Genomic DNA, 26,790 nt, shown 5'->3' with positions numbered 1-26,790 from the left:
AACTCTGCCGCCTCAACGGACAGCGCAGTCAGCGGTGAGACGGGGGTAAGAGACGACAGACACGGAATCGATGGTGCTTTAATTCAGTGTTTAAATACAACATTCATTAAGTGATTAAAATAATGCCAAGCTGCCTTAAAAAAAAAAAAAAAAAACAAAAAAAAAACAAAAAAAAAAAAACAAAACCAACCCAAACACAAAATATCGAAGCACAAAACCCAACACATCAGTTCTGGTTATTGCCCAAGGTTTGATTTGTGCTCTTCATTCATGAAGGCCTTGCCTCACATTTAGCCAGCCAGCAACATTTTTTTCTAAATATTAATTTTAATAGCAAGTCTTTTAATTCCCTGTTACATTTTCACATCCATGAAACATTTGAAACCAATCACACTTGCTACAAGTCTAGAAAAATGTATTTAGGTAGCCATTGCTGTGCACACCTCTTTCAATATTTATTTAAAAAAGAGACAATGTTTCATTTATTTAAAAAAACAAAACATGGTGAGGATGTACATACACCTCTAAGCCTCTCAGCAGCAATTCCTAAGTGCTAATGGAGAGCTGTCCAGCTGAAGAAACACCTCTGTACCTCCCGCACTTGCAGGCTGGCTGGGCAAGAGGGGAAGCTTGTCTGTTCCTGCCCCTGCTCCAGCAGGGCAGTGGTCCATGTTCTCAGCAGGAGCTTACATCCATCAGGGACCATTTAGAGTCGTGCAGCCACAGGTTTCTGTACAGGTATCCGAGCATCTAACAAAAAAACCCACACTAAATATTTCTGATCAACATGCTGTAAACACCACACCAATAACCTACTTCTTACTTTACTGCCCTCAGCCACTGGATTGCACAGCATTTGCAATAAAGAGGGGAGATTCAAAGCTGCAGCTAATGATACCAGAAAAAGCATTGTAAAAAATATTACTAAGATTTTTATGCAGTTAAGTCTATGGAATTACTAGCTAAAAGCACTACATCTAGCATATGTGCACTGTCCAAAGTAATTTGTAACTTGAGAAGCTCTCTTGAAATTAATTAGGAGAACACTTACCAAACATGTCCAGGATTTTACTAACAGCCTCTTGATTTACATTGTAAGTTAATCCATTGGGCCTACAATTTAAAAAAAAAAAGTTTACTCAACAATATTCCTTATTCCAGTAATTTCTACACAAATAATCAGAATTAAACATTTTTATAATTACATAATATTTTTCATCATACCAGCATACGTATCAAATTTAAGGACATGTCAGACTTCTACTCTAGAACAGTCATGGTTTCTACTCTAGAACACCTTTTCTCTTGTTCACAGTCCCCAAATTCCGTTGCACTCAATTTATTCCTTTTGAAAGGGAAATTTAGCTACAGACATTTATCTTAGCCTTTTCATTTCATGAACAGAGGCATAAGGAAATAGTTCAGGTTATCAGCTGCCAACGATGTTCTGTGAAACACTCAAGACACTGCAGGGACTTGTTTTATTGGGGACTTCCATGCTCATACTTTTAAACACAGTAAGGAGCACCACACACAAATTCATTTGATAGCAGAATAACGCATAATACAACAACAGGTGCATTTTAATCTTAGGCCTATAACCATGGACTGTGTAAAAAGACTCAAATGATTAAGCTTTCAGTAAAATTGCTGTGAGATGAGTTCAGTGCTGAAGTTCCCCAAAACTAGCAGTATTCCTGATTATTGCTTACGTTTTCTCACAAGGCTTACCGTAGCACACAGTTTTACAAATAAGCAGTGCTGTTCTTTTCTGATCAGAGTATTGGGAAGAAAGTTGAAAACCAAAAGGTTAAAGGGAATCCAAAGCAGCCTAACAGCGAGTTAATGAATTTTGTTGTTAGGTCCCACAGGAGTCTTTCCACTATGAGGGCATGCCATTCCACTTCCACATATTGTAGAGCAAAGAACTATTGGGTCTTCTCTATGACTCCAGTCAACCTCTAGTGCTCTGGCAGTTGGGGTTCTGCTGTTCTGCTAGGAGCTCAGATATTAAGAATTGCCACTAAGATTTCTATACACCAGAAATCTAACATTACTTACATTTTCTTCTTCTTCACTGCACCCAGTTTCACAAGAGCTGATAAGGCATTTTTCTGCATGTCAGAAGACAGTGCTTCATAACATTGTGTACTCCCTATGGAGAAGGTAGAAACACAATTAAAAATTTTATAATTTTCAATTAACAGGCTACTCTTGTAAAATCATATTGAGTAACAGCTGTACACACCCTTCTCGAGAAGTTGAAAAACAAAGTTGCGGACTCCGGGTATAAACTGCTTCTCAGTAAATGCTTCTTTCATTTCCTTTGAGAGGTATCTGAAAATTAACTAACATTTTCAAGAAAATGAACATTTCTTTCTTTTAGATTGTCAGATTGTAATGAGTTATAAACAGACATGTCCTTGTAAGTAATATTATTCCACTGTGAAAAGCGTAGGAGAGGAACTCAAAAGGCACCATTGCACAGGGCATCTGAAAGTTTTATTACAGTTTTACAGGTAGGAATATCCCAATATTAAAATAAGACTCTATAACAGCTACCTCAGACATTAATTTTACATTCTTGTTCTTACAACCAAAAACAGTTTAACTTTTTTAAAGCAATACCTGTTCTGAAGATGAGAAAAAATGGACACATCATACAGTTCCACCCACGTCACACATCAGATCACTAACTACATTCCACTATGTTAAAACACCTACAGTATCACCAATCTTATACTGACTTACCTGAGATTTTAGCCTTCTGGGTTTAGATGCATTGGTTACTACAGGAAAGTAATTGTTTAATCTTATTAAAACCTTGGAAAACCCAAAATAATTTAAAGAGATATGGATGGAATTAATGACTCCCATAAAAGCTATCAGATAGGAGATACAAACTCATTTCCACACCTGGCAGGACAACCCACATAAAATTACTTAAGCAAGAGCTCCTCATAAAAAAGAACAATGAACCTGGTAGCAGCACACTCCCTGTAAATCTTATAAACTCACAATGAGCCATCACATTACATAGTAGTTACTGCTTTGGTAAATTGGACAAGTCTGAGCCAAAAGCTAAAACTGGGATCCTTGGGGGAGGGTGGTGTTTAAGATTTATTACTGCTGTTTCTTAACTTTTGCATTTCTCAGCCTATTTACACAGAATACCACAGCTCTCTTACTTTCCTTATAAAACATAGGAAAAAAAAGAGATCATTTTCTGAAGGACAACATACCTGATAACCTTCCACAAAAGGTCTGAACATAGCTGACAAGAAAGACACCGTATCACTTCCTTTGTCAGTAGGGTAAATCTCCTGTTGACTCGTTTGAATGGCATCACATTTTGTGAGTAGAAAACATCCTTCCTCAAAATCCTGGGCAAGAAATGCATAACTAAAATTCTAACATTTACAGAAATGCAGCTACCATTTCCCACAAAATCAACAACAGAAACCACAACAGGGCACCACTTTCATTTCTGAACTCAGTTGTGAAGAGACTTGAACCATAATTTTCCTGTCTCCCAAAAATATCTATATAAAAAGGCAGTGAGAACATGTTCTTAAACACAGCAGCTCCTCAATACATAACACACCTTGGCACAAAGAAAGTGGCTGTAGCTGCTATTGCAACGGCCAGCCTGAGCTGCCTCAGGATTTTGTCAAAACAGGGTCAGGTTGTCCAGCTGAGGTTTTTTTTTCCTTTGGTTGTTTTTTATTTATTTATCTATTTTTAAACTAAGGGTTTGCCTTTATCTCATGTCCAGTGTTTGCAATAAATGATAATACAGATCACTGACCTGCCCTCTACCAAACAGAAAACAAATGGCCGAAAAGTTACAAAGTATGGAAATGTCAAGGTCAATGGCATTACCATAATTGCCAATATGGGCAAAGGGGAGACAGATTACACAAAGGGATGGGACAAGGACATGACAGACATATGAATGAATAAAGTGTTGAGTGGGTGGCTAAAAGATGCCTTAGCATCACAGCAACTCTTCCATCTGACTCCAGCAAAGTCAGTCATAGCCAGCCACCTTCCTGCTCCCTGCTACTTTCTGCTATTTCAAGAAAGCTGCAAGAGGCAACAATTGTCAACAAAGAAAACTTAACAGTGCCAGTCAGCCTTTAAAAAAGGCCCAATTCTCATCTATATAAAAACCGATGAGATTTTAATACATTTGCAAGTGTTGAACATTTTTGTGAAAATTAAACTTATCTCTTTTTTAATGCAGGAAAGATCATAACTATCACCATCATGTATCTGTCCTCAGCATTGATAAAAATAACATGTAATCAGTTTAAAATCCAATTAAAAACTACACATGCCAATTTATATTGGGTGTGAGGCTGAACCAGTTTTTCAACTGATAAACTTGTTTTCACCTGCATTTTAAGCAGGCTGGACCAGAGCCAGCTCTGACCCAGCAGGTTTGTGTACAAAATGACAGAGCAAGTCCTGCAGAGGGCCAAGGGCTGCCTGAAGTTTTCCCACCTTGCCTGTACCCAGCTGTGCAAGGGGTGCACACAGGCACACTGAGCCCTGGAATAAGGCATGTGCAGGAACAATACTGGCTTTGTCTGACTGATGCCTGTATGGAGCAGGAGGTAAAATGAGGGAAAACTCTTTTCAAGCAAAAAAAGAATGCAAGTAAAGCTTCCTAAGACTCTAAGAGGGAAACTACTATGTCATTAGGAAAGCTCTCACTTCAAAAAACTTCACAGGCTGCACCCTTGACAACATTTACACTTCATTAAAAAGACTGTTTTAACATAGATTTTCAGATCTGTGCTGGAAGACTGGTAGCTTTATGCAAAAAAGCCAAACTTGTGCTACAGTTCATTTTAATAGTTCAGAATTGGGCAATTTCTTTTTTTTCTTTCTTTTTTTTTTTTTTACTGGAATGGAGAAAAATATTGCATTGGCAATCTTGTGGATTCAGACAATATTTTGCAATCAACATAATGACCCCCTTTGTAGTTCTCCCTCCCACTCACAGATCAAGGTGATATCCCTGTAGGTGTTTTTCACAAAGCACTTGTTTAGCAGAGCCCTGGAATCAGATGCTATTTAATTGGTTGCATTACTATCAGTATTTTTGTATAAGGGATGGTTTTACCTTCAATGAAATGCCAGGAAAGAAGATGAACTCATCAGAAAAAACATCTCTCAAGAAGTTGAAGCAGCTATAGACTTCCTCTGAAAAAAATATTGTAAATGCAAGTGAAGAGCCATTTACTCCTTATTTAAGAGAGTACCTACTTCAAATAAAACATGGACTTGACATTTGAAGCATACATACAAGGGCAGAAACCGCAACAGAACAGCAAGTACTCAAAGCACTTGATTCAATTGTTAAAAAAAGGAAAGAGCCGGGGCTTGCAGTTTTTCATTAAATTCCACAATCAAATCCTACAAAAGGATCAAAGGGTAAACAAACACAAAAAAGGCAAGTAAAATATCCCCATGCCCTCCCAACACATCCACCTTATCACAAGTGTAACAGTCTCAGATAGCTCCCGCTAGCAGTCACAGGAACCATTCCTGTGCTCCTCTCCCAGCTGATGGCACAAGGAGCAAAGCAGCAGCTTCTCAGAGCCCCAGCACACCTTTCCTGAAGCTGGGTGCCATCTGCAAGGCGACTGCCACCAGGGCTGGGCGCACGAAGACGTTCAGCAGCTGGTTCCTGTACGTGGCACACATGAGCACGGCCAGCGCGTGCCTGAAGACGATTTCCCCTACGGCTCCATCTTCCACTCCCTTGTCATTCAGGACCATGTGGCCATCGACAAGGCGAGCGATGTTGGAATGCAGGATGAGGCTAGACAGGACTGCTTTTTTGGCACACAGGTTATCTAGGAGGAAAATACAACACTCAGGAAGTTGCAAAAGGGAGCATAACTCTATTGAAACAGCCCAAAATGCGCCAGTATTTCAGACACTAAGCCAAACTTTCAGTTAGAGAGATGTTCCAATAGAATCCATACCAGGAACTGGCAAACTAGACATAGTATGACATGGAGAGAACAAATTTCAGACATTTCTATAATTAAAATGCTTCAAATTCTTCCACTTACTAACAACTGTAAATTGTAATTGTTCCTTTGTCTCTGGAACAAATATTCTGAGCCTCCAAATAGAAAAAGGAAATATCTGTTTAATGGAAACATTCATTAGTAAGGAAATTGAGATTATGCTTGTGCTTAAGCATTTCTGACACTATAAGTTTTGAATCAGAGGTACAGATCTTTTTATGAACTTTTTCATCAACTCTCATACAGAAGCAAGGCCTCATCCCAAACTAAATTTCTAAAAATTCTTAGCATAAATATTGTAACACAACATACCTGCTCAATGAGAAACATTCCCTGCATCAAAATGGAATCAATTTGACAAGCAAGCAATAAAGAACTTCATATTGAACGCTAAAATACACTTTATATGTTCACAGCACCACAGGCATATCAAATCAATACAGCCTTTTCTGACAGAAAAAAACCCTATCATATTCCTTTCCTTTAATACAGATTTCATGTACAGTCTCCTTGCATCTTATTTACTCCTTCAACCTGCTTTGTTCGAATTTTGCTAAAGCTCCCAAGTTTCTCAATGCAATAGAAAACAGAAGTCTGTGCAAGTAATTTTACAGTTCCTGTTTTGAATATAAAATTTTGCAACTGTTCTGCTTGTAACGACCAACCAGCATGACAAGGGCAGAAATAACCAGCTGTTTAGAGTCCAAAGAATGGAGAGCATACATGCAGTTGCTGGCATCAGCAAATTGGCCTTTAAAACGTATTTCTTCTTTTCAAATTGACAATCCAAACCAAAACAACAAACCCAGTATGCAACTGATGCCTCAAGCACCCACAGCACACTCCAACAAAATCCACTCAGCTGTTGTCACGCCTCCATTTCATGACCATGCCTATCTGCTATTCCCTGACTACATGACAACACTACTAAAGCAAATGCTTACTACCTGTTGCTAAGAAAATAAACAAAATAAATAAGCAAATCTGGATGTGTTATGTTTTTCAGTTTACTGTGTAGTAAGATTCTAAATGTTGTTTTAAGTATTGCCATGAAATTCTTGCTTTTACCAGTCTGGCAGAAGCAGACCTTGCCTGCGTTCCCTGTAGTGTCGATCCCTGAAAGAAGTGAGTTTTTTTCCCAGAGGTGACAGAGCTCTTTCATACCAGTAGCCTGACCCTATTTCTTTATTGTAGTAGTGAGAGGCATCCTTGATTATACACAGGACTACAAAAGCAAAGATCCTTGGCTTAAGTCTACCTACAGCAGAAAGGTAAATCTACGTGCATTCCACAATACTGTTCCTTACTAGCTTTACCACTTACATCCTGAGGCTCTAAAATTGCCTGTGTCACTCTGGCTCACAGAGAGAAGTTTCAAACAAAGTTTGAAAGCACAATCAATCTTTCAGCAGCCAATATATATACTATACATATCTATGTATCTATCTATCGATAGATATAAAAGGGGGTGTGTATAGAAGTATATTAATAAAACCACCAAAGAAGCCTTCCCTTCAAAAGTCATCATTGTTTCTGGAGATAAAATGAATTTAAAAATAAACAGACAACTGACAGTTTTGATGTCCTCCACCCATTTGTTTCTGCTAGTTCTTTGCATCAGTAACAACTTACACTGTAGTCAGTACCAAGCGGGAAATGCAGCATTACATGGAATTAACTGGTGCAGATCAGGCTACTGCCTATGACTTACACACAGGCACTTACATTACACAAACTGTACTACTCTGATAAAGTGCTTTATAATTTCCCTCTCATGCCACACTTCATGATACAACAGCAAAATATCTGTTCTGTTTCCACCTAACTGTTTTTCAAAGTATTATCTTCAACAGGTGAAGAAAATACCTGTCAGAGTTCAGCATGATTTTTAGCATATCCTCAAATCCATTTATAACTCCAAGAATTCTCTAAAACTCTCACCATACATTGCTTCAATAGAAATATAATTTATCTTCCATAAGCAACAAGAGGAACAGAAATAACACTTTCTCTGCATACCAGGCCATTCAATGAATCCTCCAAAAGTCTGTGTTAAGCCTTTAAGCCACAGAGTCTTTTCTATTAGAAGGTCAAATTCCATGGCTGGCAAGTTCTGGAGCAGGACAGCAGCAACTAGCACCCAAGGGCTCAAAACCATGTTTTCTATTTGCAGGAGCTCCATTTTATAAGCTACGTCACTGACAAATTCTTGGATATCCTCAGATGGCTTTTGGGGAAGATGCCTGAAAAAAACAATGCAATTTATGGTAAAGATCTCAAAAAGTCTAATATAAATAACATCCCTCTTTATTTCTTTCATATTGTTCCCAGATCTGTAACTTACAGCACCTAATATTTGCAAGGTGATTCTATGTGCTATGTAAAACAGAAGTATGGAGCAAAGCATCAGTAGCTGCATGACAGTACCTGTAAGAACAGACTTCTGCACTGATGCTGTATATTTGCTGTCTTCAAACAAAATTCAAAAGCATTATATTTTACAGAAAAAATTACAAAAGCAACACAACCCAGTCACAGCTACAGCTCTCCCTGATATACGATCGATCACTTAACAGCTTGCTAACAGCTTACAGGAATAACACAAGAAGTGAGAGAAAGGTGAAAATTTTAAGTGGCAAAAGCACCACATTCTCAGAAAATAGAGCTTTGCCTGGTTCATGCATCACCATTAAATTTTAAAGTGGTGTCTTCTCAACACAAGGAAAGCCACAAGTAACAATTCATTTCAGAAACACCCAGTGATAAGCACAATAAGCCTCTGCTCAGACCAAACAGGTTCAGCAGTCTGAACAGTCAGATGGAGGGAGGTGAGAGAAGATGAAAACAAAGTACAAGAGAACATCTTAGTTCACATAGGTGTAGACTAAACAAATGTTTTTCCTGTGCATACACCACGGAAAGATGCAGTACCTGGGAACCAAATTGTACGGGCACCGATTGATCCTCCCAGATGCCAAGGTTCTAAGGGATACTGGCTGGCCAATGTAGATATGTATGGTACCAAAATTGTCACTGAGGATTCTCCTGGCTTTTAACAACCCCTATGAAAACGGGAAGAGGAAAACTTAAATTCTGGCGCTACAGGGTGCGTATACGTCCACTTATGTTCTGTTCTTAAGGAATTTACATACAGATGTAGATTCTTTGGGCTTTGGGACTCCTAGGAGTTCATATGCATAGAGAGATTCTTCTAATATCCTCTCATAGCTGATGCTGATGGGAACAAGATACGTGTCAAAGACTTCACGTTTGAAAAAGGGTTCCATCACAATGCTGAGAAGACCTGCCAATTGGGAAACAAACCATTAATCACCTGTTTCTTTCAAAGAGGGAAAATCAACTGCAATTTAACTTGGAAAAGGGTATCTTTGTATTTTAGAAACTGCTAATAGGTAAGCACTGTGTCTGTTCTCTCTTCAAGTAAGCAGAAGCAAAAGACACTGCCCAAGCCTTAAAACAGAGAGTAACTGGAAGCAACTCTTGGACAGCTATTTGTGGTCTTTTCAGCAGCACTGCCCTGTGCTTGCACAGCATCCTCCTTCCAAAGATTCCCCATTACTTTTACAGTTAGAACTACAATATTTCTCTGCTGGCCAGGGAATGCCTATTGTCTAGGAAGAAAACGGTGAAGAGTTACTGAATTTAGTACACAATGGGGCAAAGGGAGCAAAAGCAGCAGAGAGGAAGTGAAATATATTGCTGTTCTTTGCAAGGCCTCTGAACCCAGCCATGGTGTTTTCCATACTCGGACAGACTTCCCCAGTCTCCCTCTACTTGAACATCCCTTTCTATCCAAAGAACTTACAAAGCACACAACCACTAATGAATGTGCTAATAATATTAGAAGTTCCAAATCTTAAATAAACATACCAAATTTTGGAGTCAGAGTCTTGGCAGTGCGGCTTCTAGTCCCCTCAAGAAAAAATTCAATTGGGGCATAGCCACTCTTCAAAAGTAAAACAAAGAAAAAGTTAGTCAGAGAAAACATTACTTCTTTATTGCCCACAAACAGTTTTAAGTACTTCAAATGTAAGTAAGTTGGTTTTTTTTTTAATGAAAGACAAACATATCTAACTTCAGACATCTGTAAGCCAACATTCATCCATTGTATTTGCTGCACCATATCGTTTAATTAAGGAAAATACTGTGTCTGTCATGAGATATGGGCACACAATCCAAACCAACTGATGAGCAGTAATTTATCACTTACTGAACTGTGTAATAATAACAGATTGCACACATGGGCTTCAGCTGCAGCAAATCTGAGGTAAAAAGCACTTACTCATATCACCATGAAGACTTTCAATCACACAGCCAAGGCATCCTGCATAACTCACAAGAATTGCTCCAATACAGTATTTCTTAAGTATACATTTTGAGATCTCAGCAAGTTATTTACCCTTAACATCGTTTTTACATATTCAGCAAACACTGCCCAGTAGAGTCTGTTCCCACCAAAGGAACGTCGCATAAAAAAGGCACCTGCCCTTCGTAGCAGCTCCCCAACTATTTTCATTCCTAGGAAATCTGAAAAACAATCAGAGAAAAAACAAAACCACACACACAAAATTTATTGATTAATATCAGCCAGAAGAATCAACCACAAAATTAGCAGCACGCTGACTAGCAGAATACAGAAGATCTCTTTGTTGGATTCCTTTGTTGCCAACACATTTATTTGCTTTCAAATTGTCTAGCAAGACTTATACAGACAAGAATGGCATATTATGCTTTCCATTTTTTAAGCTGCATTCACTTAGAGCAATTTATTTTCATAATTTAGATGGCCATTTTCATAATTTAGTTCAGCCATAATAAAGACAAAGTTTCTGAAGTACATTATCTCACTCATCTTTAGAAAAAAGCAGCTCCTGCTGAATATATTCTAGAAGACACAGAAATTAGGCAGCCAATAAAACTACATTAGACCATCTATGATCCTGACTCATCATTTTGGGGGAGGTACACCAAACCAGCTAAAATTATTTTATTGTTTTTCAGTTTTAAGCAATGATAGTCAATGCTTAACTTGTCAAAAGCAGGAAAAAAATCACTAAATCACTTAATGTTAACAAAGTTCTTATGGAAGCATTTAAAACAAGTCCACACATCAGCTGGCAACATGCCATTCCAACCTTGCCACCTCAATCCATGAAACACTGAAAAACAGATATTCACTCAGTCAAATAAATTCACATTTCTAGTTGCAACACTGACAATAACTGCCCTGAAAATGTCCCAGGTGCCAGAAACATCATCCCAACACCAGCTAGATTCCTGCTAATGTACTGTATGAGGATGTACTGGCAACTGTTTACCTTCCCTTAGCTAATCCCCACAGATCTATCTGTATGCTTGAAGCCAAGAGATAACTAACAAAACAAAGGCACTTACCACCTATATCAGGATAGTCTCTCCACTCAGCACGAGTGCTGATTTGGGAGTGACTTTGTAAACCAAATCTTGTGAATCTCTAACATGATATGCAGTTATGAAATACAACTACAACCTATATTTTCTCCAGAGGAATTTAAAATAATACACATGTGCAGGCAGCATCAAGCTAAAATCCCCTAATTCTTTAGGAGAACTTTGAAGCACCCAAAGCATTAAAAAAATGTTAATCATCCAAAAAATCCTTGTAAGCTAAACTAATAGTATCTTAAGATACTATTTTGAGGTCCGAAACACAAAAATACTCTAATCCAAGTCAGCAAAGGATTACACCAATACCTATAACAACATGTGAGCAGATTCTGAACAATACACAACAGGCAAACTGCAACACCTTGATCAAGATCGCGGTGAAGCATGGACTTGTAAATCTAACCTGCATCACCCAGATGCAACAAACTAAAAGACCAGGGAAATTTCATCTTCCATAGCAAGCACATTCTCAGAGCTTCTATTAGTCTTGTTAACTTCTTGACTGGAAAAGCAGACTACAGTAAAGCAGAAAGTTCCACCATCTCTGATAGGTTACTTTACCTGCGCCTGGTAAGGTAACAGTGCTGCACCAGACCTGAGGTGGTTTTCTGCCTGCTTGGAAGACCTGTTTGATACTCATGACTTCCAAGATCAGGTTTCTAAGTTAAGTGCTAACAGCATCCAGATTATCAAAAAGCACATTAACTTGGAAGACATTCACTGTTCAAGCCCTCAAGAATTGTTTCCTACCAATATACTGGCTTAATCTGCTTTACAACTAAGTATGCCCAAAATCCTGACCTCTGATATGCCATGTCACTTCACTGCCAGCTCTGTTCTCAGCATGTCACAAAGTTCTGCCAATATTTCAAAGGAATCAATCACATCAGAAACAAGCACGAGGTGCCTGGTACTTCGTATCTGGCTATAACTGCACTTCAAACTGCATGAAGTATCACAAAAAGTTCTGCACCCTCAGTAGCACCTGGGCAAGTTCTTGCCTGTTACCAGGCTATGAAAGCAAATAGAAGTATTCTTTACAACCCTTATCTTTTGCCCAGCCTCAGGTCTACAGATGGGGTACTTATGGGTGAACTTGCTATGAAAAAGATTCACCTTTGACAGGACTCAGCAGTAATGAGAAGCTCTCAGACATTGTAAGCACCTTACCCAAGGAGGATTTAACAAGCTATATTTGAAACAGAAGTTAAACACAACTACTTATAGTTGCAGCTATCAGAGAATGCTACCAATTCTCTGAATCCTGAAAACATTGTTAAAAACATACTTGCCTATTCCTGATGCAATGACAGGCAAGGCCAAGTCATACGTGTATAGCAAATAAGACAACATCAAAAAGTCTACGTAGCTTCGGTGGCTGGGCAGCAGCACCACGGGATGCTCCTGAATGGCATGTTGCAACTGAAAAAGAACAGTGCAAACAATATTGTCCCAATATTTACTGACTGTTGAAATTTGCAAATACAGACCTGCACAGGGCTTAAGGCAAATAAAACCCCATTTGCTTGATGGTTGTTTCTCTGTCCACACAATCAATACAGATCTTTCAGCACAGAACCCATTGGAAATTTGGAGCAGTTATTTCCAGAGCAGCAACCTGAGGCTCACAAGCAGCACAGGACTCAAAAACAAGGGGTACCCCATCATGGGATAGTCTAATTCCAAACCCTTTTGATGGGGATGAGAAACCAAATAGGGACTGTCAGGATTGACATTGCTGACTTCCAGGGAATGCACTGCACCCTCCAGAACAGCAATATCCTAAAATGAAATAGGGGACAGCAGTTCCCGGAAACTGAGGAAAACCTAAAGCATTTCCTGCCTCAGAGGTGCACAGTGTTTCACCACACTTAGTTGTATGATGGTTTTGCTGTACAGCCATGTAATATTATATTGTGACCCCCAATTCAGCTAAATGCATTATTATTTTATAATATTAGATAGAAAACACTCTCTCAGTGGCTGATCTAACATACTCAAAGGCACATGGTATTCCTTATCATAGGAAGCATTTGGAAAATATACAAAAAATCGTGGCATCTGTTTGCCTCTAAAATACTTACATATCATCTGTCTTTCCTCCCACATTTACTAAGAAAAACACTAGTAAACAAAAGTGAGTGCAGTCTTGGTTTTTATAGAGGGTATATTCCACATTTTTTATTTGTGATTAGAGCTCTTGTCCAAGTGACTGCTCTAAAAATATTTTAACTTTTTCCTCCCACCAGTACTCACTCTCTGCATTCCTTCTTCATTCACACAAACTCTCTGGAAAAGCTGTTTAAATATTTTGCTCAGAGTGAAGGCAAAAAATCTGACAGCTCCTAGTTGCATACGGTGGCCCATTTCATCCAGGATTTCCATGGCTTCTTCTTGAATAATATCAGGTGATTCTCCCATTTCTTTTGCTAACTAAGGAGAAACAAAACAGCAGTTACAAGCTGTCCCCTTCTCCTTGTCCATGCACACTGTTCTAATGTGCCACAGCTACTATGGGAGAGCTACTACAATAGTCCACAAGATTTTGTTTTATGTGATAGGCATGGATCTAATCATACAGAATCTGTCTGGTGCCAGCCAACAAAGCCAAGTTAAAGCTGCTTAAAAACCAACATAACCTTAGACGCCAGTGGTGGGGGGAGGATGTACAACAATCCTCCCCCCATACGAATGTTTTAACTTGCAGCATATTCAGAGGATATTTAAGTTCAAAGAATACTTCCTATATTATCAGTCTGAAGAAGACTGTGTATTTTTCTTTCAATAGTAAAATGAAACCTATGTTTGTAGAGACAGTCAGAATGTAAATATTTTAAATGCATTTGGGCTAGAGTTTACAAAGAACCTCAGCTGTATCACACTTCCATTTCTTTGTGATGCATTCCTTTGGCAAGGGAGAGCTGAATTGCATACAAAGCACTGTCTCTACCAACTGTGCATATCAATGATCTTTCTTCTGTTGCCATGCACATTCCCTTTTGAAGTTCCTTGAAATAGACTTAAATAATGGCCATCCCTCCAGTCTGGTATTTGAATCTAGAAATATGTAGTTGAAAAGTTAAGCCTTTTATCATTATGGAATAGGCAACATGACTTCTACTCAACATAGAAGAAGAAGGGAAAGGAAAGGAATGGCAGAAGAAAAAGCCTCCAGAAAAGCACATCGTTTGGAAGCCAGTGCTGCTTACCTATTATTTCCATTTTGTGACATATGAGGAAATCCATCTCCTCCAATCTACCTCTATATATCTTACTAGCACATCTACTAGGTCAAATGTGTTTTCTTAAATGCATTACCCATTATTCTATGTATTTCCACATGTAGTTTAAACTGATTATTTCAGCGACTTAAAGAAGCCAAAAACTGCTTCCAGTTGAGCCTGAGAAAATCAGTCTTGCTTAGGAAGCCAAAAAATTCCTCTTGTTATTCATCAGGAAGAGATTCTGTTCTCATTCACCAGCAGAAGGCTTACCATACCATTCACTCGAGTGATTTAAAGGCAAATCCACTATGGAACTAAGAACTTCCCAAAATCAGAAATCAAAAACCCAGACCAGTCACATATAGAATGCTAAAACAAACAAATGACCTTAACTTCCTACACTGAACTTTAGTAACCACAACAATTTGGCACAAGAACAAATTCAAGTACGCCTGTGCAAAGCTCTGCAAACCTTGCCCAGGCAGGAGGGACCCTAATTGTAGAGTGCTGGGCACTTTGCCCAAGACACTCCCAGTTAGAAACTTCCAGTAACCTCTAGTGCAAAACTGGTAACCAGGCTGCAATGGCAGGTCTGCTAACTCCCTTCAACCACTTGATGCAGCCAGAAAATATTCATCAAAATAATTTTCTATCAAAAAAGCACTTCAGAAGAAAACACCACACAAACATCCTTCTATAAAATCCTCTGTAAAGTATTTTCTTTCAGTAAATTTTTTAGTGTCTCTGGAGTTGAAAGATTTTTTTTTGCTTTCATACTACTTAGCAATCCATAATGGAAACAAAACTACTTTGTGGTGTATAGTGACATACTTTACTTTGTCACATTATAACACATTTTGATGTATCACAGGTAATACTAGCCATTAAAAGAAACAAATAGAAAAAATTTACAGTAGCCTGTCACTCAGGACTAACCAAATCACCTTAGGTATTTCTACACACTTGCAATTATTTTTTATGGCTACTGAAATTAATTTATGCTGCTAATTAACACACACACATATTTCAGGCATTTAAACACAGTGCAAAGTATCAGCCAGCCTAACCATAAAATACTTTATTTGTTATAAAGTAGTAGCTGCCCTTCATGTTAGGACAAAAAATATGGTTACATCTTAAACAGTGTTTCTAATTCAAAGAATTATCTGTGATATAGAACTCTCATCTTAGTGAAAGTAGCATTTAGGACTTGTTCATAAATGCATCATTAACCTATAAAATTTCTACAAGACACCCCCAAAATACAGAAGTGTCTGCTAAGAAGGAGAGTGCTAATGTCTTTCACAATGTTGTTCTGTGGTGAGAACCGTGGAGTATGAGGAGAAAGAGAAAAAAGAAGTAGTCAGGCACACTGGATAAATTAATGATGAAGTGTTGCATATGCAAAATCAAAACACTGTTTCATGAACCTGACAGTTTTGGTGGCAATTCCAGTAATTTTTTTTCCTGACAAAAGAGTTATTTATTTACTGGACTATCTTCCAAACTACAATTACCACTTTAACAATGTCAGCAACAATCTCTTTTTCCCTGCTGCCACACAAAGCTTGGCTGTGTTTAATCTGCATCATCTTAGAGGTCCAGACTCACCTGCTTGATGACATACTGAACTTGCTCTGACTGGAGAACAGCACTTTTGATAGCATTTGGCTTGCAAGGTGAAAGTCCCTTGTAGATCACCGGGGTGTAACATTTCATGGCGTATCTCAAGTCACTGGACAACCGTCTTTCCTCCAAAATATCCTCAAACTCATCTCTTTTCTTTGATGTGAGCTCTTTCTGCTAGGAACATACAAATGAAGAATGAGACACTATTTGGTGACCTTCTTGGCTACAGCACCAAAATGATTATATGCACTACTTGTGCAACATTTGGGGTTTCTTCTTAGCTTTTAATAACATCTGCATGCTACACTCTGTGAGTGCAGGAACCAATACCATCTGCTTGCAAGAGTGATCCAGAAAGAAACTAAAAAGCAAAATAAACAAACACACACACCCTCCCCCACCCGAAAAAAAACCCTCACCCTAATTCCTTTCAATTTCAAAGACTCCCAAATTATCCTATGCCATGTTACTTAATTCTACCTCCCCCCTAAAAAAACCCTTACCCTAGACCCTTCAACTGCAAAGGTCTTCAAATCACCCTATGCCATGTTACTTAATTCCACACAACAGGAAGAAACTGAGAGAAGATATGGGCTTTTAAAGCTGAAGTGTCTTGCTTCCAGCCTCTCTGTGATTAATAGGTATTAACTAAAAGACTTTTGATTCCAACTCTCACAGCTTCACTAAGACAATGCTATGATTCACATTATAAAAACCCAATCATTAACACACAGAAAATAATCCCTGCTACTTGAAAGTTGCATCTGGGGGCCTTGGTGAATTGCAGCTTTCACACAGCTCAGATGTAAGGTACATAAAACATTACCAGGCAAGAGCAAATAAAGAAAACCTCAAATCACCTTACTGAGAGCCATGTGAATGCAATACAGTGCACACGTAGGTAAAAAGAGAGCACAGTCTCTGAGTAATCAGTACCACCACTGCTAAGCAAGAAAATCCCCAGGGCATCAAGAACTAATTGTGGATCCATCCTGCTGCAAAAAATTCAGACAAAACTCTTCCCTTTGAGCCAGTAGACCCTTGTGCAGGAGAGCGATGTCTCCTATTGTCTCCTATATCACTACAGTTTGTATAAATGATCTCTCAGTCTTCCCAAGAGTGAAACTGTATTTCTCCAAGCTTCAAACCAGCAGCAACAGCCACCAGGTAAGTAAGAAAACTGGAGTAAGCCTCTGTTAAATAAAAAAATATTAGTTATGACCAAGCATATTTATTAGAAGATATTAAAAAAAAATGCTCATGTCTTCCTCTACAGTTCTACCTGAAGGGTAGCACTGGCAATCTTTTCATTCATTCTACCTCCTCTTTGTAAATCTGACCTGTGCAGAACCAAACTGATAATGAAGTAAAAAACATGCTTCATGAGCTCCTTCAGTGATCTTTTCTGGTGCTGAGTGGAAAGCCTGGCCAGCAAACACACAGGGGAACACCAGCAACAGATAAGCAAAATGCCCAACAGTGGCAGCTGGGTTTTCAACCTTGGGAGAGGGAGTCAGGTTTCACTGCCAGCCAACCAGAGCCATATCAGCAACAATATCAGAGCAGCTGACATTTAGTAGAGAGCAAACCTTCAGCTCCTGTCCATTCATCACCACAAGGTAATTTGGTGGAACAAAACAAAACAACTCAAATCAGGAATATCTCCATTTAAGAATGACAAAAAATCCTTCAAAGCCTCATCTGCATCAAAAGTCAATTTTGTTTTATTGGAGGACACAAATCCCACTATAATGTTTGACCTTCTCAAGTTCTTTTACCCACGCAAATTTGGAGACCATCTCTCTACTATAATTGCATTTAGTAGATTATATAATTTTTCTTTCCACAGCTGCAGTTTAGAGAATTACCTCACAGTAACTGCAGAACAAACTCAGCAGGGACTTTCAAAATAATCTCATCCAGGTATTAAAACTTTTAGGGGTTTTTGTCCTGTATGATTTAGCATTACAGCTTTCAACCTCTCTTCTTTCACAGCTTTCAGCTGGTTAGTATTTTGCAAGAGCTGAGTAAGCTAAGATCTGTTAAGATGACTGCAAATAGTTTCTATCAGCCATCTGTTGCTGTTGACACCTTATATCAATCCCCTTGATTAAAATAAAACAGAAATAAATCCCTTATGTTGTATAATGGCAAAAAAAGCTCAGAATAGTAGCAGAAAATAAATTACTCTAAGTATCACCTACTCAGATCAGTATGTGACAAGTCATTGCTCAGAACATCTAAGCAATGTTTATGTCAGTCACAAAAAGTTCGAATCCTGCAATATGCAACTACATGAAATCCGGACAAAGAAAGACAGCACCCAGCACGAGCACTATCAGCCACATCAGCAGTCACCGCATGGCTGCAGCTGTTCCCCAGCGCAACTCCGGAGAGCAGAGTTTTGCTAGGGCCACGGCCCATTGAAAAATCACCTCTCTGCCTCTGCTCTTCATCTCAAGTCTTCAGACTTGACGTGCAACTGATTTCTCTCCATGGTAATAGTTATTTTCACGCCCTGTTCTGAAGGAGCACTGAGGGAGCCAAGTCACACACTTTACCAAACGCTAAAGATTTGCAACTGTGCTTTTACACATTACAGCCAAGCTGTTGTTCCAGTTTCGATTGCCAGGTGGTAGAGAACACACTTAGAAAACACACTGTTGGAAACCTGGACATCTGAAGATTCAGTGACATGCGCTGTTACTGTGACAGCAGTGAAGTAGGGAAGCAAAAAAGCAGGAGCCTGGAGCTCCTCTGCTTCCAATAACTAGGATATGCAATGTAAAGATGGTGCTCACGATGCCCTTGGGATACCAGCAAACAAACAAGACACAAGAGAAGCTTGGGAATCTCTGCCGAAACAAGGAGCTGTTTCCCTCTCTCCCTAGTACCCTCCTCCAAACGCCTGTAGAGAGATGGGATCTAGCACTCCACACCCAAAACTCCTTGTCTGAGGCTGGCAGAGCAGCTGCAGGGAACCAACAAGGCGAATGAAGTAACTTTCACTATGTAACACGGGAAAACCCGCTTCAGCCACTCCATGCCCACGACAACCTCCCAGCGCTAACTTCACCCCGGCTGCAGGACAGGTTGCTGCGGACTGAAGCCCTGCGGAGCGCCCGGTGCCCGGACACCTGCCGCCTCCCGGAGCCGCTCCGGGACGCTGCCTCCCTGGGCAGGAGACACTTCCCACCTCCCGGACCCCGGCGGGCCTTCCGCAGCACCTCTGAGGAGCGCCGCGGCGCTCGGGAGCTCTGGCTGTCGCGACTGACACGACAGACAGTGAAGGACAGCCGAAGCAGAGGTGAACTGGTGAGGGGAAAAGTCCGCTCCCGCCGGGACCCGGGAAAGGCCTCGTCCGTCCCTCCGGAGCGCGGTCCCCGCTTCCTCGGGAACACAAACCGGGAGTAAAGGGTGGAGGAGCAGACTGCGCCAAGCGCCGTCATCCCCGTTCAGAGAGAGCGGCGCGGGTGAGCGGAGCAGCCCCTTCCCCGCGGCACCGCTCCCGCCGCCGCTGCCGCCTACCGAGTACATGGGTGCCCCTCGCTGCGCCCGCCCGGGCGCCGCCGCTGTCGCCATGGTCCTGCGAGCTCCACCGCGCCGCCCCGCGCCCCGGTCGCCCGCCCTACCCCGTCGAGCTGCCCTGCCGCCCGCCGCCGCCTCCCGAGGCGCCCATGGCCCCGCGCCGCCCCGGCCCGGCTGCCTGGTGCGGCGCGGCGGCGGAAGGCGGGGGCACCGCGCCATGGGCGGCGCCATGTCGGGTGCGACGGCAGCCGCCGGGGGTCACACGCCGGCCCGCCCGCCCGCCGCGGCAGCCATGGGACCGCGGGAGCCGCACCGCCGGCTGGAGGCGGTGCTCGGCACCCTCTACGACCTGGGTGGGTGCGCGGGGCCGGGCCGGGCGCTGCGCCGGCACCACGGTCCTCCCTGGGGCTGGGGAGGGGAGGGGGCCGGGCGCGGGCGCTCCGGAGCGGAGTGGCGGCGGCGCGGAGCTGACCCACGGCATGTGCTCGGAACAGGTGAGGAGCCCGGCGGCGCTCGGCGCGCTGCAGAGGACGGCGAAACGAGAGCAGTGCCGCCGTCAGCGGAGGAAGACGAAGAGGAGGAGGAGAGACGGGAGCCGCAGCCGGCGGCGGGCGGGCGGCGCGGGGCCCGCGGCTTCTTCGGGGAGCTGCGGGCCGAGCTGAGCGCCGCCGGCGCTGCCCCGCCGGCCCCCGCCGCCCCGCCCGCCGTGGAGGTCGTGGTGTTCCGCGGGAGGAAGAGGAAGGAGCGGCACGGCCCCTCGGCAGCGCCCGCCGGCGCAGCGCAGGTAGGGCCGGGCGGGCGCGGGCCCCGCTGCCCCAGCCGCCCCTGCCCGGGCTGGGAGCCGTGCGGCGGGCTGCGCTCCCTGCCCTGCCTGCGTTTGTCCCTCTGCTCGTACGGCTGCCTGGATGCTTTGGCATCCGCGTGCTCAGCTCGATGGCTTCTGGTCCTGCTGATTCCCAGTGGGGCTGCTGGAAACGGGCAGGATGAAGCAGGGGAGGGGGCAGCACTTGAAGACCAATGTTTTGAATTTCAGATCTCTGGATGAGAATCCCATGTTTGAAATAGGCGCATTTTAGCAAAATAAATTGGTTTGCTGACAGGCTGATGTTACAACAAGAAGTGAAAGAGATGGAAGGCTAAGCCTCTTGGTTACTGCAGTACCCAGGAGTTTTGTGTGCTGTTCTGTTCCTGTCACTAGCTGTGGACGTGAGGTGCCAAAACTTCCTTCTTTTCTCTGGCATCACAGCAGTGCTGGGCCATTTACAAGCAGCATTTGTTCTTGGAGGATCAGTGTTGGGTACTCCCTAGGGGAAGGCATGACAGCGTTAGATCTCAGTCCTCGGGCTTGGTTTGCTGCTGCTAAACTGCTTTGCAATACCAAAAACTGTAGCTGAGTTCCTTTACCAGGGAGGTCTGGATAGGTTTGGCTGGAAGTTGAGCAGGGGGGTTGATTGGTCTCCAGATTTTATAGCTTCTGTGGTTGTTTTCCTTGAATTGTCTTTATGGCCATAACATCAGAAGCCCATTCTGAAATAAGCTCTGATGGGCCAGCATATGACTGTCTTGAATTCAGAGAGACTTACTGATATTGGGGGTTTAATTGCTTGGAACCGGGGACTTGAAGAGACTTAAGCAGTTGTTTGAATCCCTAACTTTTGTGCTTTTTCCAGCATGCTTTCCTCTAAAAATTTTCTTGAGTTTTTTATAGCTGGAGTTTTTTTACCTGAAAATACTGGTCTTACACTTGTTAGCAAAATGCTCTGAAGATAACTGGGTGTATTTGTGGTTGAAATTGCAATTCTATATAGAAGCCTTTGCAGAGCTGAGAGGAGTTTGGCTATGGTGGATGCAGAGGGAAGCCCTGGTGTAATCCTTGGGCCTGAACCTGTGACTTACTGTGCCCTGAGGTCCTGGAGAGTGAAATGGAAATGCTTGAAATGTATTTCAGTTCAGCTTTAATGCTTAGGTAGTACTCCTGTTTCATCTGAGTGGATTGTACCTTTGGGAGCAAACAGGGGAGCGAACAGGGTAATCTCTTGAACAGATGGCAGTTTGCCTGCCTGCATCAGCATGCTTGGGGATGGGCAGAGCTTCCCCTCAGAGAGGTGGCTCAGCACATCCTCCCTGAAATCAGAAAGCAGACAGTCTAAAATAACCCTGGGAGATTTGTAGCTGCTCCACAGTGTCCCATGTGGGACACTCCTGTAACAAGAAAGCATGGAACTCTCTCCCTGGGAATTTTGTGCTTCTTTTTCTTTCTAGGATATAGTGTGTTCCCCTGCAAGAGTGCCCCTCCAAACTGAGAACTGCTGATGGAAAGTGTCTGTGTAAATTGTGGAGCAGAGAAGATGTACTTTTCTCTGAGCTCATTTTGAGCAAGTCCTTTCTTCAGCCTGTGTTAAGTGCGTTCTGCCATTGCTGGCAGTGCACCCTTTGGAGCTGTTTCTCTGGCATTAGTGGATATGGCTGGATATGGACACTAATATATGTCCATGCAGTTAGGAATTAAGCTAGTTCTACATATTGTCCCAGCTGTGAGTACATGCACTATTACCACTGCACTGTCTCAAACAAAATTACGTAAAATTCATGAGCTGTCCTACATTAGCTGTTCAATGTGGGTTTGGAAAAGGACATATGAGTGATATGTGGCAGTTTTTCTCTTACATACCTAGAAAAATGCCATTGAAACTGTCTCTTTTAACAGATACTGGTAATAAAGCTAGGAAAAAATGCTGCTGGAAACTATTCCATATAATGGACTTTACATTTCACTGCTTTTCAAAAAGCTATCCCAGTCAGCATTTAAACTGGTGTTACTTGTAATATTAATTTGAAATGTTTTGTTTTGTTTTTAGACCCAAATAGTGAATGAAGAGAAAAATGCAGTCAGACAAGAATTTAACTTTGAAAAGGTAAGTCATTAGGATCAGACTAATCTCACTAGTGTAGTGTACAGTTATGTGTGCACGTGTACTTCAGAAAGCTACGGTGGGACTGATGGGAAACCTTTGCAGAAACAGCTGGGTGAGGATTTCCTAATAGGAAATTTCTCTTATAGGTGAGGATTTCCTAATAGGTAATTCTGGCTACATGCCACACCAAAGGAAGAACAGGCTGGCAGCAGTCAGCTGCTCCATGTGGAGAGAGGTGTGTTACAACTTCATGGCCTTTTTCTCTGACCTTCCAATGAGAATTTGAGTGGGATGTGTAAAGGTGCTTGAATTCCCATAATATTTAGCATAGTTCTTTCTGCCCTATGGTGTTAAAAATCTCTGACATCTCACGTGGGAAGGAAAAAAAAAGTGTATTGGCTTCTGGTTTTGAAACAACAAATCACTTTTGCCATTTGTCATTTTATTCGCATCTGTTCTTACATGAACATAACTAGCATTGGCCACCTTAGCTACTAATTTGTTTACAGATCTGTGCAAGTTCTTTTGTGTGCCTAATTGCTGCTCAGGGATGTGTTGTGATCCAGTCCCGTCTCTCTCCAGAGATTCTGCATGGAGCTCTGTACTGCTAAGAAGGGTGGGGATTTAATCACTGATTTAAAAAAGATTATGGATTCATTAGTAGTTTTGCCAAGGTATGCTTGTATAGTGTTAACTCTGCCTATGTGTGTAGTCAAACCACCATCTGCCCATCCATGTTTCTCAGTGGTTAAGTGCTCATTTTTTACATGGAGAAAATCCGTTCTATGTATTACTTCATGTGAAATGAGGAGAATTGAAAATTGTCCCCTTGACAGTCCTCACCATCCAGAGGTTAGTTGGACAGTGGTTAACTGCTCCACAGTATAGCTCTGAACTCAGTTTTATTTTATAGCATGCCAATTTCCAGTATTAGCCAGGATTTCCTCAGGAGTATGACTGTTGCTCTCTGCCAGGCATTGCTTTACAACAGCTTGGACATTATGAAATGCCTCCAATTTTCTGAAATGTTCTAGGCTCGCCTGGAAGTGCACAAGTTTGGAATCACTGGCTACAAGAAGCAGGAACAACGTGTCTGGGAACAGGAGCGTGCTATCATGCTGGGGGCCAAGGTAATTGTCCCTTGGTTTGTGCTGGAGGTCACCCAGCTGTTACAATGCAGAAAAGCAGTAAAGAACATGAGGGCCTTTGGTATTCCTCTTTTAAAACACAAAATCCCCTGCCCTGACCGTTCTCCCGCTTCATCCTTACTTTTACATCATCTCTTCTGTCTTGTCTGTGGATGATTGGAAGATTAGTATGGTTGTGTTATCAGGAAAGCATTGCAGATGAAATATGACTAATCAGGCTGAAAAACATTTACTAATTTTTAATCAGGCCTCTCCAACTATTTACTTTTTAATCAAAAGTAAATAGTTGGAGAGTGGGGCTCACTTTTTAAATCTTCATTCTCACAGAGATAAAGATGGAGAAAGTTTTTTAGTTCATCATAACTAGTATAAATGAAAAAAATAATATTTTAGGTGTTTTTTAGGAAGTGGGTTGGGATTTTTTGCTCAGAGTGTGTATGTAAACCTTGTAGGACTGATACCAGAACAGTATTGTCTCTCTCTGCTGTCCTCACCAAGAAAGAAACAATTTGTGACTACCTGATGTCTCTTAAGTCCATTCCTCTCACCCAAAAGGAAATAAGCATTTCTAATGTTTTGCCACTACCACGCGAAAAATGCTGTCTGTGCAAGTGTGTGAATAATTTTTGAACCTATTTGAAAATTTAATCAGCAGTATCCCTCCCAATCTTTTTGCAGCCCCCCAAAAAGGCACATGTGAACTACAGGACATACCAGGAGAAACTGAAAGAGAAAAAAGCAGTGAAAGATGCTGATAAGGAAAAGGTTTGTATGAAATTTTCTGCATAAAAAGGCAGCATGTAGGAGCCAGCCCTCTTTAAAAGAGCCTGACAGATAATGCCTCAGGTGCAGGAGGAGTGCCCAAGCTTGACACCTGCTGCTCCCTGTGGATTGGGCTCCTGGCTCCTGCAGGATTAATCTCATTGGTAAAGCTGGTTGTGTGCAGTACAAAGGCACAGAGTTAGGCTTGTGTTGTGGTTGGTTTCACTGCCTCACCATTCCAGGCTGATAGACTGATGACACAAAATCAGCAGTAGTTTTTTATCCATTCCTCTTAAGAGGAAACAGAATCATCCCCAATTAAAGTTTGTTGCATGTTGTCTAACCATAGAGAGCCGGATCTTCGACTGTTTTTTTATCAGCAAAATTCCATCTAGGATCCTACTCATTATTTAAAGCAAGGGTGAGGCTTCTATTGGATCCATCCTCTAGCACAGCCCATCTGGCTCTGAGCCTACTCTCTGCCTCCCTATAGAGCCTTCCCATGTAGGTGGGAGCAGGCTGGTGGGGCTCGTAATTGCTCTATCAGCCAGTTTCCTGCCACCCTCTTTCCCAGGGACCTACTTCTCCTGCTCTGTCATGTGGCTCAAAGTGCATGACCAGTCACATCTGAGCCCTGTTATTTGACAGCTGCCCTCAGCTGGGTGACAGGACACACCTACTTGGTAGCAAGTCCATCTTCTGACTCTGGGATCTGTCACATGCCCAAGAAGGAAGCCTCTGCTTTTGCACGTGGCAAGGGCAGCACATTGGTCGTGAGTGGGCTGTGCTTTCCATAAGGCATTAGGAAGGGCTCTGGGCACTCCTGGCAGTGGCTCCATAATGTGTTGCATCACTTGTTCTGTCAGAAGGTCTCCCAGCTTGCTTTAAGTGCCTGCTGCTCTGTGAAGCAAAGGCTATTTACCAAATGTTCTTTGTGCAGGTGGTTGTTTAATCAACATGCTCTGTTCCTTTTTCATTAAAATATCTGTCTTTCAAAACAGGAACATAAAGGTGACTCTATTATAAAGAAGAAGAAGCATAAAGAACAGGAGAGGTGAGGTGTTTTCAACGTGGTCTCCCCAGTGTATCACTGTAATTGCACAGTCTTACTCCAGAAATCATGCACATCACAGTGCAACAAAATTCTCCAGGTGCTGAGATCCTCAAAAAATGGTGACACTGCTCTGTGCCTAGCTGTTCCAGAGACTTCAGTTGCTCAGCTTTACTTGGAAGTATGTCAGTTCTGCCCCAACATGTCTTAAGACTGCAGCTGGACGTCAGAGGGATGAAAATCCCTATGTGCAGACTCATGACACCACTTGCTCAGAGCATTTGCCCTAAGAAATAATTTCTGCAAAGCATAAGCTACAGTATGCAGAGGCTTGAAAGTGAGCTGACATTTCCTAACCCTAGTGCAGCAGGTTCCCTCTCTACTGTCTTCCTTCTCTATCCAAAAATCTTCATGTTTCTAAACATTTAAAAATTTAAATCGTGCTGTAATGTGCTGTAAATTTTGCATGTCTATGAAGGAAAAATGTTCTGAAGTCTTTACATGCTATGGTTTGTTACTCCATAATACCAAACTCTGCATAAATAGGTGACTTTTTCACCATATTAAGCGTTTACCTGTGTTTCTGCTGTTTCTTTTAATTTTTGTTTTTCGTCTTCCTGTTTCAGGAAGGCCAAAAGGAAGAAGTCTGTGCCTAGCATTTGGCCTGCAGGACAAGTTGGAAAATTCAGAAATGGGACCTTGATTCTGCAAAGCCGTGACATAAAGAAAATTAAATCATCTAAAGTTAGCAAATGAACTTCATGGTACAGAGTGAAATGGACAATATGCATAAGAGAGTTCACATTGCTACCAACACAGACTTCTGGAGCCTTTTGCCTATCCACCATATCCTAATTTTTTAATCTTGTTATTACAGGATTTTTATGTACCATTCTGTCTTGGGATGAATATTAGAATTTACCATTTTATAAATAAAGATTAGCTTATCAAGAAGGTTATACAGGCTATTTTTATTAGTCAATATGTGCTGAAGAAAACATTTCTTTTTGTAGAATCAGCTTATTGGCTGTTAATAAA

At 41.7% G+C, this 26,790-nt stretch overlaps 2 protein-coding genes across 7 annotated transcripts; one reads left to right on the top strand and one right to left on the bottom strand.

Annotated features, from left to right (window-relative positions):
- Nucleotides 1-274: 274 nt before the first annotated feature.
- Nucleotides 275-20,122, bottom strand: GNPAT (glyceronephosphate O-acyltransferase). 6 transcript variants are annotated; one of them, XM_064413898.1, is made up of 16 exons: nucleotides 19,877-20,122; nucleotides 16,331-16,522; nucleotides 13,752-13,928; nucleotides 12,788-12,917; nucleotides 10,468-10,595; nucleotides 9,939-10,014; nucleotides 9,200-9,351; nucleotides 8,979-9,109; nucleotides 8,067-8,290; nucleotides 5,622-5,867; nucleotides 5,132-5,211; nucleotides 3,243-3,383; nucleotides 2,249-2,348; nucleotides 2,062-2,155; nucleotides 1,052-1,113; nucleotides 275-750 (listed from the first exon to the last, which is right to left on the bottom strand). In XM_064413898.1, the coding sequence occupies exons 1-16, from the start codon at nucleotides 20,105-20,107 to the stop codon at nucleotides 707-709; spliced, it is 2,208 nt and encodes a 735-aa protein (XP_064269968.1). In that variant the 5' UTR covers nucleotides 20,108-20,122; the 3' UTR covers nucleotides 275-706. The 6 variants fall into 6 exon arrangements, with proteins under 6 accessions (XP_064269968.1, XP_064269969.1, XP_064269972.1 ...); XM_064413899.1 differs by having other exon boundaries at nucleotides 16,331-16,519; XM_064413902.1 differs by lacking the exon at nucleotides 19,877-20,122 and adding an exon at nucleotides 17,689-18,689 and having other exon boundaries at nucleotides 16,331-16,519.
- On the top strand, nucleotides 20,106-26,711 carry C3H1orf131 (chromosome 3 C1orf131 homolog). The gene is made up of 6 exons (XM_064415778.1): nucleotides 20,106-20,660; nucleotides 22,735-22,791; nucleotides 23,826-23,921; nucleotides 24,618-24,704; nucleotides 25,703-25,755; nucleotides 26,379-26,711. Exons 1-6 carry the CDS (start codon nucleotides 20,106-20,108, stop codon nucleotides 26,506-26,508), a joined length of 978 nt encoding a protein of 325 aa, XP_064271848.1. The 3' UTR covers nucleotides 26,509-26,711.
- The last annotated feature ends 79 nt before the right edge of the window (nucleotides 26,712-26,790 follow it).

Source organism: Passer domesticus, chromosome 3 (genome assembly GCF_036417665.1).
Source record: "Passer domesticus isolate bPasDom1 chromosome 3, bPasDom1.hap1, whole genome shotgun sequence".
Classification (NCBI taxonomy): domain Eukaryota; kingdom Metazoa; phylum Chordata; class Aves; order Passeriformes; family Passeridae; genus Passer; species Passer domesticus.
This window is presented reverse-complemented; position numbering and strand designations above follow the sequence as displayed.

What these genes read in the sequence shown, in the direction of transcription:
- C3H1orf131 (XM_064415778.1), top strand. Translation starts at nt 20,106, where the DNA reads ATGTCGGGTGCGACGGCAGCCGCCGGGGGTCACACGCCGGCCCGCCCG. An exon ending in CGCCCGCCGGCGCAGCGCAG is followed by an intron (nt 20,661 to 22,734) that starts GTAGGGCCGGGC and finishes TTTTGTTTTTAG; the next exon opens with ACCCAAATAGTGAATGAAGA. An exon ending in AAGAATTTAACTTTGAAAAG is followed by an intron (nt 22,792 to 23,825) that starts GTAAGTCATTAG and finishes GAAATGTTCTAG; the next exon opens with GCTCGCCTGGAAGTGCACAA.
- GNPAT (XM_064413898.1), bottom strand. Translation starts at nt 20,107, where the DNA reads ATGGCGCCGCCCATGGCGCGGTGCCCCCGCCTTCCGCCGCCGCGCCGC. An exon ending in GACTCTGACTCCAAAATTTG is followed by an intron (nt 9,352 to 9,938) that starts GTATGTTTATTT and finishes CCCAATTGGCAG; the next exon opens with GTCTTCTCAGCATTGTGATG. An exon ending in GGCACCCAGCTTCAGGAAAG is followed by an intron (nt 5,212 to 5,621) that starts GTGTGCTGGGGC and finishes TATTTTTTTCAG; the next exon opens with AGGAAGTCTATAGCTGCTTC.